The 12,519-nt window shown below is 40.0% G+C and overlaps 1 protein-coding gene across 1 annotated transcript in view; it reads right to left on the bottom strand.

Annotated features, from left to right (window-relative positions):
• mrpl23 (mitochondrial ribosomal protein L23) overlaps positions 1-12,519 on the bottom strand; it is a 46,213-nt gene that overhangs the window by 18,943 nt on the left and 14,751 nt on the right. Inside the window, exon 4 of the mRNA XM_030731730.1 lies at positions 6,018-6,091. Within this exon, the coding sequence (XP_030587590.1) occupies positions 6,018-6,091 (74 nt within the window). The remainder of the gene's footprint in view (positions 1-6,017; positions 6,092-12,519) is intronic.

Below are 12,519 nucleotides of genomic sequence, written 5' to 3'. Positions count from 1 at the left end.
TTGATTACATTAGGTCTATAATGACTGTCAAACAGCAGTTGTCTTGTGGAGATCTCTATAACTCACTGTTTCAAGCATCCTTTTATGTGCTTCTTCATGCCATGAGGTGGACACAAATACCTGCTGCTCCCTTATAAACTCTTATTAAATCTTGTGGCAATTGTCTTAAGTTCCCTTGTTTACACTGATTATTGTGTAAATCCTTGAAAATGATGGAAGACTTTCTCTAATCAACTAACATACTGCCCCTGTTCAGTCTGAATATTACTGTTTAAATATAAGAGATGCAACCACAGAACTTCAATCAACTTTTTTTCCTTAAAATCTCTGTAAGCAGCATAAATACATCATGTTTTGTATTTTACATTTACCACACAATGTGGTACTAAACTGAAATGCTGAGACTGGTCAGATATCCCATTCATATATTCCCAGCTTCACCCCCATTGAGCTTTCACCATCCACTCTGAGCACTTAGCCAACCAAATTGCTACTGCAGCTGGCACCAGTCAGCAAAGCAATGTCATTCTTAGAAAAGAAAACAAGTCCTCCTCCAGCAAAACTTACCACAGCCTTTTATATGCCAGGCAGAAGTACCTTATCATAAATGTTTGGCTGAAAATAATTTTCAGGGATTGACTTTAAGGCTAGTCTGCGTGTCTGGGACAAGCAATTTTTTTTTTTTATTGGACAAGAGGATAAGAGAGAAGTTTTAAAAAAATCCTTAACAAATAAAAAACAAAGCACAGGGCACTTTTCAAACACAAAATGAAGTTCACCTTCTTTGAAAAAGATTAACAGTAAAGTCTGCACATTATTGAGCCTACATGATTCGTCGAAGTGAAATACAATCATTTTTGTTCACATTTCCCATCAACTTCTACCTTTGGCATCCAGAAAGAGTGAAGCAATGTAGAGAGATACTAAGAAACTGAAACAGTATTACTAGTAAAAGACCACACTCACAGGCTGAGTGCACTTGCAGGGCTCCGTGGTACCATCTGTGCCACACGTAGTATAATAGCACTGTAGCAGATTGCAACCCACTCTTGCCCCTTAGGACAGTAACAGCCAGCAGGGTTAGTGACTTTTTTTGAAGCAAACTCTGCCCTTCTAAACCCACAAAACACAACAAATACACTGCTGCGATCGCATCATCCTCCATCTTTTTATGGATGTAGTTATTGCTAGCCTACGGCCATGTGGCCATTACACCATATTAGTATTCCTAATGTCAGTGCATATGCATAAAGAAAAACCAGCAGTTGAAGTTTTGTGGTTTGGGGGGGTGGGGGGGTGGGGGGGGGGATCCAACTGTGAATGCCTCGATTGGCAGTTTAGGTGATAAAAGTATACAGCAGACTAGGAATGTCAGCAATTTTGACATTTAGCCTCAATTGCAGCATTTCTTTCAGTCTCCACTGTGCAGCCAAGCACCATGTAAAGAGGAACTCTTTACATGGTGCTACACACATGCCGTGAACTTACACACATGCCGTGAACTTTTCTAAGACTTGTGCTAATAGTCAGGTATCTTTACTGCCAGTAAGTGGGCATTATGTATGCTGCCTCCTGCATGCTCTAACCAGGCAAGACCTAAAGAACATGGAGTATGTCCAGTAGTCCGGACACATCTAAAGTGGAGTATTTCCTGCTGTGTGCCACTTGTAAGAAAGGTAAAGTGTGGAAATTATCCCAACCCGATTCCTCCAAAATCATCCTAAGTTCATATGTGAAAATGGTTTAATTTACACGCACTGTACAAGTTGATTACAAGAATAAAAAGTTCCTAAAAATCAGGCAAGATTAATGTGACAGGATGCATTCAGAGCAACGGCAAATTTTCTTCAATTGCATAACAAGAAAGTGACTTGAACAGCTGAGCTATTTACTAGAACACTACGTATGTCACTATAACTACAATGTTAATGAAACGCCAGCTCAGTGATCTGAGTCAGCAGCATTAACATAAAAAATATACTTGAAACATGGCATTGGTGTTAAAAACACCACCATTAAAATCAACATCTGTTTTATAAATCTTAATTATTGTGGAAATAACATGTTTTTATTTCCATTCGCATAATTATCCATAAACAGATGTATAAACTCTTACAGACAACTGTTAAGCAAAGCATTCACACCACTGGCACCAGTAATTCTTCACATGTACCTATAAACTGCTATCAGCATAATATCTAAATCATCATTATTAAATGTCAGAAGGATGACTGATGGTTAAGCTATAGATCAAGTATAGAAACAGACTTCACAAAGTGACTTGCAATCCAGTGGTGTCATGCCTCAAATGCAAGTAAAAAAAATGATAATATTCATCACTAAATCACTAAACACCCCCCAAAGAAAAATTTTACAGAACGCCATTTATACTGCAAAATAATACCAAATGAATTATGGCAGTGGTTACAGTGACTTTGCTGTCTGGGTAAGTGAAATGGCAAATTTTGCATGCTTATATCAAGCTCTGATGTTCCTGAATAATAACTGAAAAAAAGTGAAAAAACAAATAAAATAAAAATAGTAAAGACACTGTAATTTAGGAAGTTTAGTGTGTTCTCTTTTACAAAAAGAGATCACCTAAGAGAATGTACTGAGGGCAATCCATCCACTGTGAAAGAAAAAAAAAAATCTTGTCTACCAGACACAACCTAATCTTATTACATGTCTATTTTGAAAAGAGTTTTTCTACAATGCTAGTTTGCCTGATAATAAAGGACCTGTGACTCTCTTAGTAAATAACATATTCTTAAAAATCTGAGGAAAATGTTACTATGTTACTACACAGTTATTGCGAACCAGACAAGAAATCAAATTACACCTACTATATATGAAGTAATGTCTACAAGACAGGTCAAAAAGGGCAATCCAGAATCACATTTTCCAGCATCAGCCCTTTACAGCATCAAACACATGGAGCAATATGAGTTGACTGCGAAAATCTGAAACAAGTGTTACCCTGAGCACATGGGCTTGAGCTAGCCCTCGACTGGGCCAAGCGGCGCATAAAAGCAGTCTGAGTTTAAACACATTAGTCCCACTGAAAGCCAGTCAGGCCTAAAAGCAATCTGATTGACTGAAGATTTGTACTACTGTTTTTGTCACCTCACCACCAGCACCACCACCCAGTTTCTCTCACTCACACACACACACACACACACACACACACACACACACACACACACACACACACATACACAAACTTTCCCCTCCCCCTGATTTCTCTGCCCCATCCGTGGACCTCCCTGCTCTGGCATGGCTCCATCATGGCCTTGGTCACCTCCCCAGCTCACCCTCTAAGCCCCTCAGACTCATACTCACTTTCCCACACACAATGCACATTTCACACATGAAGACTGTCTTTCCCCCCCGATACTGGGGTTCCCCCTAAGCCTGAGGAAAATGGCCGTCACGGAACCCTGCTAACGGGAGACCTCCCCTCAACCACAAGCCTAGAGTAAGGAATGAGAGAGAGGGGGCAAATGTATTACTGCTGCATTATTAGCTGACGGAGGGTGCAGGGAGAGAGGAGGGGGAGGCAAAGATGAGGGTAGTAGAACGGGGGTACCACAGTGTGAGCATCTACCCACAGAACACTCTCCCACATGTGGAGTCAATTAGGAACAATCTTGTTTTCTACCAACCGCTGCAAAAGAAACGAGGGTTTTCTGTGTATGTGTGTGTGTGTGTGTATACACGTGTATATTTAAGAAAGTGAGGTGCTGTAGGAAAGGGTGAGGAGAGAGCATGTTTTTCACAAAAATCTACCAAAGAAATAGGCCAGAGATTTGGTTTTATAGCCATTTTAGTATCAAAGAGCCTGCAACTCACCATTTCTGCACACGGTTCACGATTAAATGTGCACGACTTGAGAAACTTACAACATGAATGTGACTAGGGAACAAATGACACTCAAAGAAAAACATCCATCCTCTAGGGTTCATTATGCATGAATGACGCACATGTCACAGGTGTGTGTGTGCAATGTTCTGCATCCTCATACCTACACATGCATTTCTGGTGAGACAGAAGCATCACTACTAACTGTGCTGGGAATTCCTGCCACACACAAAATCACAAGCCACTGCTTTAGTGTCAGAAGTCTCCCCTTTAAAACATTCATAGCTGCTTCAATTATGTATCCTCTTTTTCATCCTCTTTTGTCGTGTTTAGACAGTTTTCATTATTCATCCATTTCAAGATTGATGGCTCCCAGTTGGGTGGGCAGTACAGCATATACAAGTGTCTAGCCCACTGTTGATTTATCTGGGAAAGATCAAAACAGCAGTCACAAAACAAAAATTGCACAAAACTTGCTTTTCATATAGATCAAAGGGGCATTAATAAAGTGACTTTAGTGATATTTACTTTTGTAAGTGGTGGATGAGGGGGTGTTCAAAGACTATTATCAGACGTTAGTAAAATTTTCAACAATCCTCACTTAAAGGTCAGAAGGCAACAGCCATGATAGTCAGTGCACGATTGTTCGCATTCAAAGAAACCATATCTCAATATTTGCTCTAAAAGGTCTTGTATGAAACCAAAGACAGCTTCTCGTGCTTAAGCAAAAATCCTTTTTCCAAGAGCGCTACCAGAGCATGTGAGCAGTAGGGATGGGTGGTGTAGCCTCAAAATGATACAACGATAATGAAAGAAATTTGTGATGATATTTCTGATATTTATTATACGTGTTTTATCTATGATGGCAGCTTGCAGACAGCAGCATTTATTAGTGCAAACAAAATCAAGGTCACGTTCCATCCTTTCCATCCATCCATCATCTTCCACTTAACCAAAGCCAGGTTGCAGTGACATGACAGCATCAATCAAATGTAAGCACAAAAATAATAATAATGTTTTTTTCTTAAATTTTTTTTAAAATAAAAATATAACTGCTTAACACTTAGGTTAACATTAACTAAAGTAACATAACTTTCTAGGTCTTTAGGAACCTGCACAATACTATCACATAAAAAATTTTTTAACAAGGTGCTTAAAGCCCTCCTTTTCCACCATGTGACAGCATCAGTAATTTCCATTCACTGCTTGCTTTTCCTGTCATATGGAGCACAATCCTGCAATGTTCATTGAGTCATTTATTTACTTCTATGAAGCGCATTACTAGCTGCTAGTATCGCCTCCTCACATATCATAGCTTGGTTGTACTGAACAGAGTGTTTTTGCCTCAAGAGTTAACACGTTTATTGTTTCCACCTTTAAGCAGGGACAGTTTTCTTGTTGGAGGCCTGATCTCCTGCAGCCAAAGTACTTCTATACTATTCAAGTAGCTCCCTTTTTTAGGTAGTAAATTGTCATCAGAAGCTGACATGCTGCTCTCGCTCTCAGACATGTCTTGGCTTGTGCCATGAGCACTAGGGAATATAAATGCATGGTATAGCTTTATCATTGATATCATGAGATGACATTTTTAATATATTTTTTTAATTGATTCCAGTATTATCACGGACAGCATCATATGGCACAATCCTAGTGAGCTACACAAGAAAAGGATGTAAAATATGAGATGGGTGTGTCGTTTATTCTCCAGAACTGGAAAAGAATGGCAGGTAAAGCAATTTTACTTTTCAGGTATGTAAGTAAGGAAGAGTGAGTTTGAGATGTGACCTTTAAAGCCAACTGCAAAGGGGATTGGGGGGGGAATACATCAACATACCCATCTTACTTTCCTTACCCAATGAGTCCCTTAAGTCCCTTAGAAAGCTTACAAGACAAAAGATGGAAGTTCAATGCCCCCAAAATGCCCCCACAAACACACACACACACACACACACACACACACACACACACACACACACACACACACACACACACACACACAGAGTGAGCTGGACGTGAAAGAGAAAGAGTGTTATTGTGGTGAGGTCTCCGCCTTGCACTGTGTACTGGACAGGAATTTGTGAGCTAATGCTAGTCACACAACACACTAACCAGAAGAGATGGGAGTAGAAGGATGACTGTGTGTGTTTTTGTTTTCTCACCAACTGAACGTAGGCCACTTTATAGTCTGGTTGCTTAACCTTCTGGTTTAGATGATTTCTTTTCTTGTTGGACCCTGAAAAGAGACAGAATTGCAGGTATTATTTTTGTAGGTAAACTGGAAGGACAAAACAGAGGGGCAAAGTGATGATATTTATAAATATGGTGAGAGCAGGATTACCCAAAATGATAGTATAAAGGTTAAGAAAATGGTCTGGCTTATCTGTTACAGACTTACAGTCTCTAATGAGGTAGCTTGCCCCTTAAAATCTCTAGTTGTATTAAATCTCTGTGGGTAATGTTGCAACTTTTTTAGCTGTACTACAAGTCAGTCAACAAAACGTGTAAAGCACTAATTATCTGCCCAGAAATTACAACAGTGTGCTCCATTCCTTTCTGAACAACAGTACTTTAGTACATTTTGTTTCCCCGTAGAAGAGAGAGTAGTCAGTTATAGCAAAAATAACCATATTTTGGTCAATACTGAGATTATGATTGATACAATTATTCATTTGCTTTTGAAACATCAAGTATTTATTAAAAAGAATCTGTCGTAACAGTGGATTTCTCTTTAACTTAAAATATAACTTAAGAAGGGAGTCAGGACCAATCTAGGGGGTGTTTTTGAGCAAGAAGCCCTGACTGCAGCAAACACCATGGTACGTGCACAGGGTGACAAGAAGCCCAGGCAGCAGTACGTTTATGCATAATTTGTGGTACCACAAATATGTCAGTTTGCATATGCCTTTCCCTATGGACAGTGTTCAGAGAGAGGTATTCAACCAAAGAAACGTGCCCCCATGCAGTCCTCCAAAATCCCAGCTGCACATCGCTAGACGTGGATGACACTGTGCGTCCTTGAATGCTGATTGGTTAACAAGTGGGCTGGAACAGGGAAGGAAGCAACAGTGAAGTTCACCAGGAAAAGTGCAAAATAAATAAATAATATAAAAAGGTTTTAAAAATACAGTATGAAAAGTGGAGACTTTTCATTGTTTTTAATTCTCAGTTTCTGACTGACTAACAACAACACAACCAGGAGTAGTCCACAGACCAGTTGTACCTCATATTCTGCACACTGCCTTCATCAACAACAGATGCTCTCTACATGTAGATGAGCGATCCATGGACTGTCAGTGGACTGCCATTGTTGAACCATAATTTCACCATTACACACTTAGAAGTCCTGCACAGAAGTCATAGAAAGATCGATAGATGGCTAAGCTCTGCACATTCTTTTAATTTCTCTAGATGGATCTTTGATATCCAAAGGTTCCCTTTCTGTAATCCTGACTAGGGAGGAACTACAGTAGTTGGTTTGAGCTTTTAGAAAGAGGTGAAAGTGAACAATTGCAAAAGTGAATGCGCAGTTATCTTGTTTTCATAATTGCTGAAAGCCAAAACTGTAATTGAAAATGTGTGGATAAGCGCGAACCAATCTTGTTTACCATGTAATGCTGGTTAACCTCACAACTGCAGGTGATGATGAGATCATCCTCATTCCTGTCAGACCTCTCTGGGTTTGAGCATCAGGGAGCCGGGGAACTGCTGAGTGTGTGCATGTGCAGGGCTACCATGTGTGTGGAAGCAGGCTAGGGACTTAACTTAAAAAAAAAAATCAAAGATTTATTTCCCTTCATACAGGTATCTACATCTTTACATTACAACAAAAACTCCTATGATGATGGATGCTAACCAAAGCATCAAATGGTCCATCTCTGCCGGTGAACTCTAATCTCAATAAGACCCCAGTGGTCAAGTCAACAGGCCCTCTGAGCAACTGCCATTGCCATGGGAACGGTTTATGACATGAAAAACAAGGGAAACATTCCCCTGTAGTGAGTCATTCATGAATGTGTGTCCATGCCTATGTGTGTGTGGTACGTGCTAGTGTAGCTAGTAATCACTAGCCAGGCAGCCCACTGCTCAGGGAAAGCCCTGAGCAGGGTTGTAATACACACCCCACCACCAACACCACCCTGGCTAAGTGGAGGCCCCTAAGTGGGTGGGAGATGGAGGTAAAAAAAAAAAGTGTGTGTATGTTTGTGATTAGGTTGCTGAGGAAATCCACAGGAAAATGCTACAACCTTTGAAATAGGAAGGTACGACCCCGATCCGTCTTCTCATAAAAGTCTGAGGCCTGCAAACAAGTGCATGATACCTCAAAAAGATACAGAGTATATTTATCTTAGTTTCCTATCCTAACATATACAGACACACAGACAGACCTTTCATACAACACTCACAAACGCAAGCACAATTCCTCCCTCTTCGAGATTGCGGTTTGGCAGGCAGCTATCACGTTACAAATCCCAGACCAGAAGGGTAACCATGGCAACTCCTTCCAAAATACCCCTGCCACATATGGTGGGAAGAAAGGGTTGTTTTGCACCCCTTACTCTCCTCAGCTTGCTCCCGTCTTTACACTACAAATGGAGTGGAACCCCTGACGCAGACAGGAATACCTTCTCTGACGTACCTTGGGATAACCGGGGCCCTCAGCTAGTCTTACCTCTCTGTCCGATTATCCCCCAAATTCTCACTTCTTTCCTTCCTCTCTCATATATATATATATATATATATATATATATATATATATATATATATATATATATATATATATATATATATACACACACACACACACACACACACACACACACACACACACCAAGGGGCTTTTCTCCTAGCTTCTAATTATACAACTCTAATAAACTGTCTTAATTGGTTCCCCAAACCAGGCAAAGCTTGGCACCTCTCTCCTCTTTACCCCTCATTATCTTTCTCAGTGTTTCTCCTCCAGAAGTAGAGGGGGACTCCTTTTGGCCCTTCAGGGTCAGCAACGAGTCTCAGCATCTCCCCATCTTCACGCAACCCAGTTCTCCTAGCTCTCTGTTCTGTCGTGAACTTGCAAATTCCTAGAATTATAAGGAGCCCCCAAATAAAAACTTAAGCCATTAACTCACCCATAAAAAGTCAATAGGATTACTAAATCAATGATATAACACTGGTTTTGGCTCCACAATTATCCCTGACAGGGGCGAAGGAACAGGGATTTGGGGTTGGGATGAGAAGGGGACGAAGCAGCAAGTTTATGTGAAAAGCATGCCTTTATGTGGAAGGAGCATGGGGTGTCCTGGGACAGCTGGAGTGCTGCAGCAGCAGATTCTCAGATAAGCAGCTGTGTGTTAAGGAGCAAGGAGAGCCAGGCACGCTAACCACCACCGCAACTAGCCGCTGGAAAACACTCCCGCTGCTGCATGTCAGTGGAAGACCGTCTACATTGTAAGCTTAAATTGCTAATCGCTGCTAACCACCACTGACAGTCTCCAAGAAAGAATCAATTAGACTTTATGCTTCCAAAAACCCTGCTTCTGTGAACCTCAATATTATATAAAAAAAACAATTCTCACAAAAGAGAATTACATTAGGTATTAAATTTAGGATTATCACAGGAAAAAAAGAACAGTAACAATACAACCTCATGTTTACAAATCATTTCCAATAAAGCCAACTTCTGTCAGAAATGGTTTTAAAATATATGTATTATGGTTTTTATTGCTTCTGAAAAGGTTTGAAGTTTTTATTACAACACACTGAGTGGGCGCCAATGCTCAGTTATTTTGGACTCGTAATTGGGGGGGTCAAGGTGGTGTTATAGTAAAGATGTGTGTGTGTGAAGTTTGATGGGTCTAGCTTGAACAGAATGCATCTATGGTGTGAATTTGAACATCCTAGGTGAGATCGTTCTGGAGTTATGGCCACTGTGATTTTTTGTGGGGGTTTTTTATGGAACTTGACCTCTGACCTTTAACTTCAGGTCAAGGTCGCTGAGATTCTCAGTAGATGCATCTAAGCTCACATCTTTCTCGAGTTATGGCCAATGTTAAAGTTTTGTGAAAATAATGCCGACACCAAGGCTATGACAACAGCTCAACTTTTTATTCAAAACAGCCAAGCAAAAAATAAACAAAAATTTGCCAATTTAAATTTAAGGATGTTCATTGAGTTAATACAAAAATGTTTAAATAGTTTATGGAACAATTATTCTTCTGCCCTGTAGGATGTCATTGGCTTATACCATTGGACCACTAAAGTGTGTCGTGTTCTGAGATCAGATGTTATGTCCTGTCAACAGTTCTTTGGTGAATTCCTTATAAATATAAATGGATAAACAAATGAAAATGAGGTCTAGTGTAAGCCCAGCCAGGTAAAGCTAGCATGTCACAAGTCTGCTACAAATATGCTCAGTCATTTGAGTAGTTTGGGTCAAGGGTGATGTCTGAAGAATAGTTCAAATAGCACAAATCAAAGTATTTTTTTCTGAAATGCTCACCCCTATTAAAAAATATGTAATTACATTATTAATTTAGCAATGGTGTAACAATAAGCAGTAAACCAGAATACTAAATATAGGGTTATATTCAGAGGTGGGAAGTAACAAAGTACAAATACTTTGTTACTGTACTTAAGTACATTTTTCAGGTATCTCTACTTTACTTGAGTATTTATTTTTCTGACTGCTTTTTACTTTTACTCCCTACATTTTTTACACAAGTATCTGTACTTTCTACTTCATACATTTTCAAACAGACTCGTTACTTTAGGTTTAACACATCTGAGAAAAGTGAGCATTTCCGTCAAACATCAAACCAATCTGAGCCTAAACGGAGGAATAATAACATATTAGAGACAATCGTACTGGCGTATCCTCCATCACCAAGGGCTTATCGCGTACAAAGGGATTAAATACACAAACCCATATAATTAATCTATCATTTATAGCGCTATAATCAGGGGTTACAGTGGGCCGGACTGAGTTCGTAAGTTGTGCTCGCGGGAAATAAACAGCTTAGCTAGCGCTACTAAAGAGGAGCGAGCATAAAGGGAGTAACATGTGGCAGGTAAATGCAACGTTTCTAAATGCTCAACAAATATCAGCAAACACACAAAGCGTCTGCAGTTTGTCACACAGTGTGTCTGGTAGCTAAAAGCAGAGCTGCTGTATTTCGAGGGAGAGGTTACAGTTAAGGTAAAGACTGCAAAACAAACTGAGGTATGCTGACTTTGTTATTCAAAGATTGTATGAAAATACTGCAGTTTAGTATGTAATAAACAGGTCAGCTTGTTGTACTGTATTTACAGTAAAGCTCTGTGTTGGTGCACAGAGGCTGTGTTCATGGTCAGAGTTACAGGTTAAATCAGTGCAGCAGAGATGAGTCTGAATCAAAGCTGTTGATGCTGAGATTCATTCACTGAATTCAACATTTATACAGCCTGTATGCTGTCAGTGTAGAGGATGGAAGTCAGCTAAGATAGCTGTGAAATACTGGGTTACGTCTTTGTGAATTCAGTTCATCCACACAGAGCAGTAAACCTCAGAGGAGCAGCAGCAGCAGCAGGTCAGGTGATCACAGCCTGCACACCAGCATCATTTACTGGAGCTCACAATAGAAAGTTGTGATTCTTCTCCCCATGCAGAGCCACTACAGCTGATCTTAGGGTTCCTCCACCTTCTGAATCCCACTGTAACCCCTGAGTATCCTAATGTTTGTGTTTAGGTGTGGACGCACAGTCACCCTCCACTATGGAGGACACAGAGAACAGAGCTGTGTTTAAATTCCCTTTCACAGTTTGTGTCCTACATAACAGATTCAAGCTGAGTGCATTCATTAGAATTTAAATTTAGATTGGAATAACATTTGTGTTCTCATGTATTATTTTATATTATTACACTAATATATAAAATGAGGTTCAGTTAGCTTTACAGAAAAATAGCAGGTAGAAACGTCCTCCAAAGAGCTACTTTTACTTTCTTGCTTTGAGTACATTTCAGAGCCTATACTTTTTTACTTTTACTTAAGTCAGTGCTTCTCAATTATTTTCTGTTACGCCCCCCCTAGCAAGAAGAAAACTATTCGCGCCCCCCACTCCCCACTGTGACTATCCATCTCTGCATAACATTTTATCCTTATTTGTTGCAGACTTAAAACACGATTTAATAAAGTCGTGTTTTAAGTCTGCAACAGAAAAGATTTTAAGTGCATCATTGCCTGAAATTAAAAATAAATAAATCCTTGTTTAAACTGTAAACATGTTTGACCAACTAGACACAGCAAACACACCGGTCTTTCCTCTTCTCCAACTGTAGTGACAGTGAAGCCAAGCGCTAAATACGCTTCGTCGTATTTCCTCGTCTTAGCTTTCGGGTGACTTTCTTTTGTCTCATTATCTTTGTCTCTCTCCGCTTTTCTTTTCATCCCTGTTAAAAACTTTTTCATGTTGGGGGTTGTTATGTTGAATAACGGAGGCTATAGGCAGAACGCAGTCGGAGCTTTCTGTTGACTCAACACTGCTAACCAAGGCAAACCTGTTGTCTTGTAAGTCGTAAAATGTTGCACTGTCGCAAACGTGACAGAAGTAACAATGACAGCGCCACTGCCGCCTACTGTAGTGGATGCGCAATTACACTTTATACTAGTACGGCCCCCCAAAAAAAAGCCT

This window comes from Archocentrus centrarchus, chromosome 6 (assembly GCF_007364275.1).
Source record: "Archocentrus centrarchus isolate MPI-CPG fArcCen1 chromosome 6, fArcCen1, whole genome shotgun sequence".
In the NCBI taxonomy this organism is placed as follows: Eukaryota; Metazoa; Chordata; class Actinopteri; order Cichliformes; family Cichlidae; genus Archocentrus; species Archocentrus centrarchus.
Note: the sequence above shows the minus strand (reverse complement) of the source record. Positions and strands in the feature narration are given on the sequence as shown.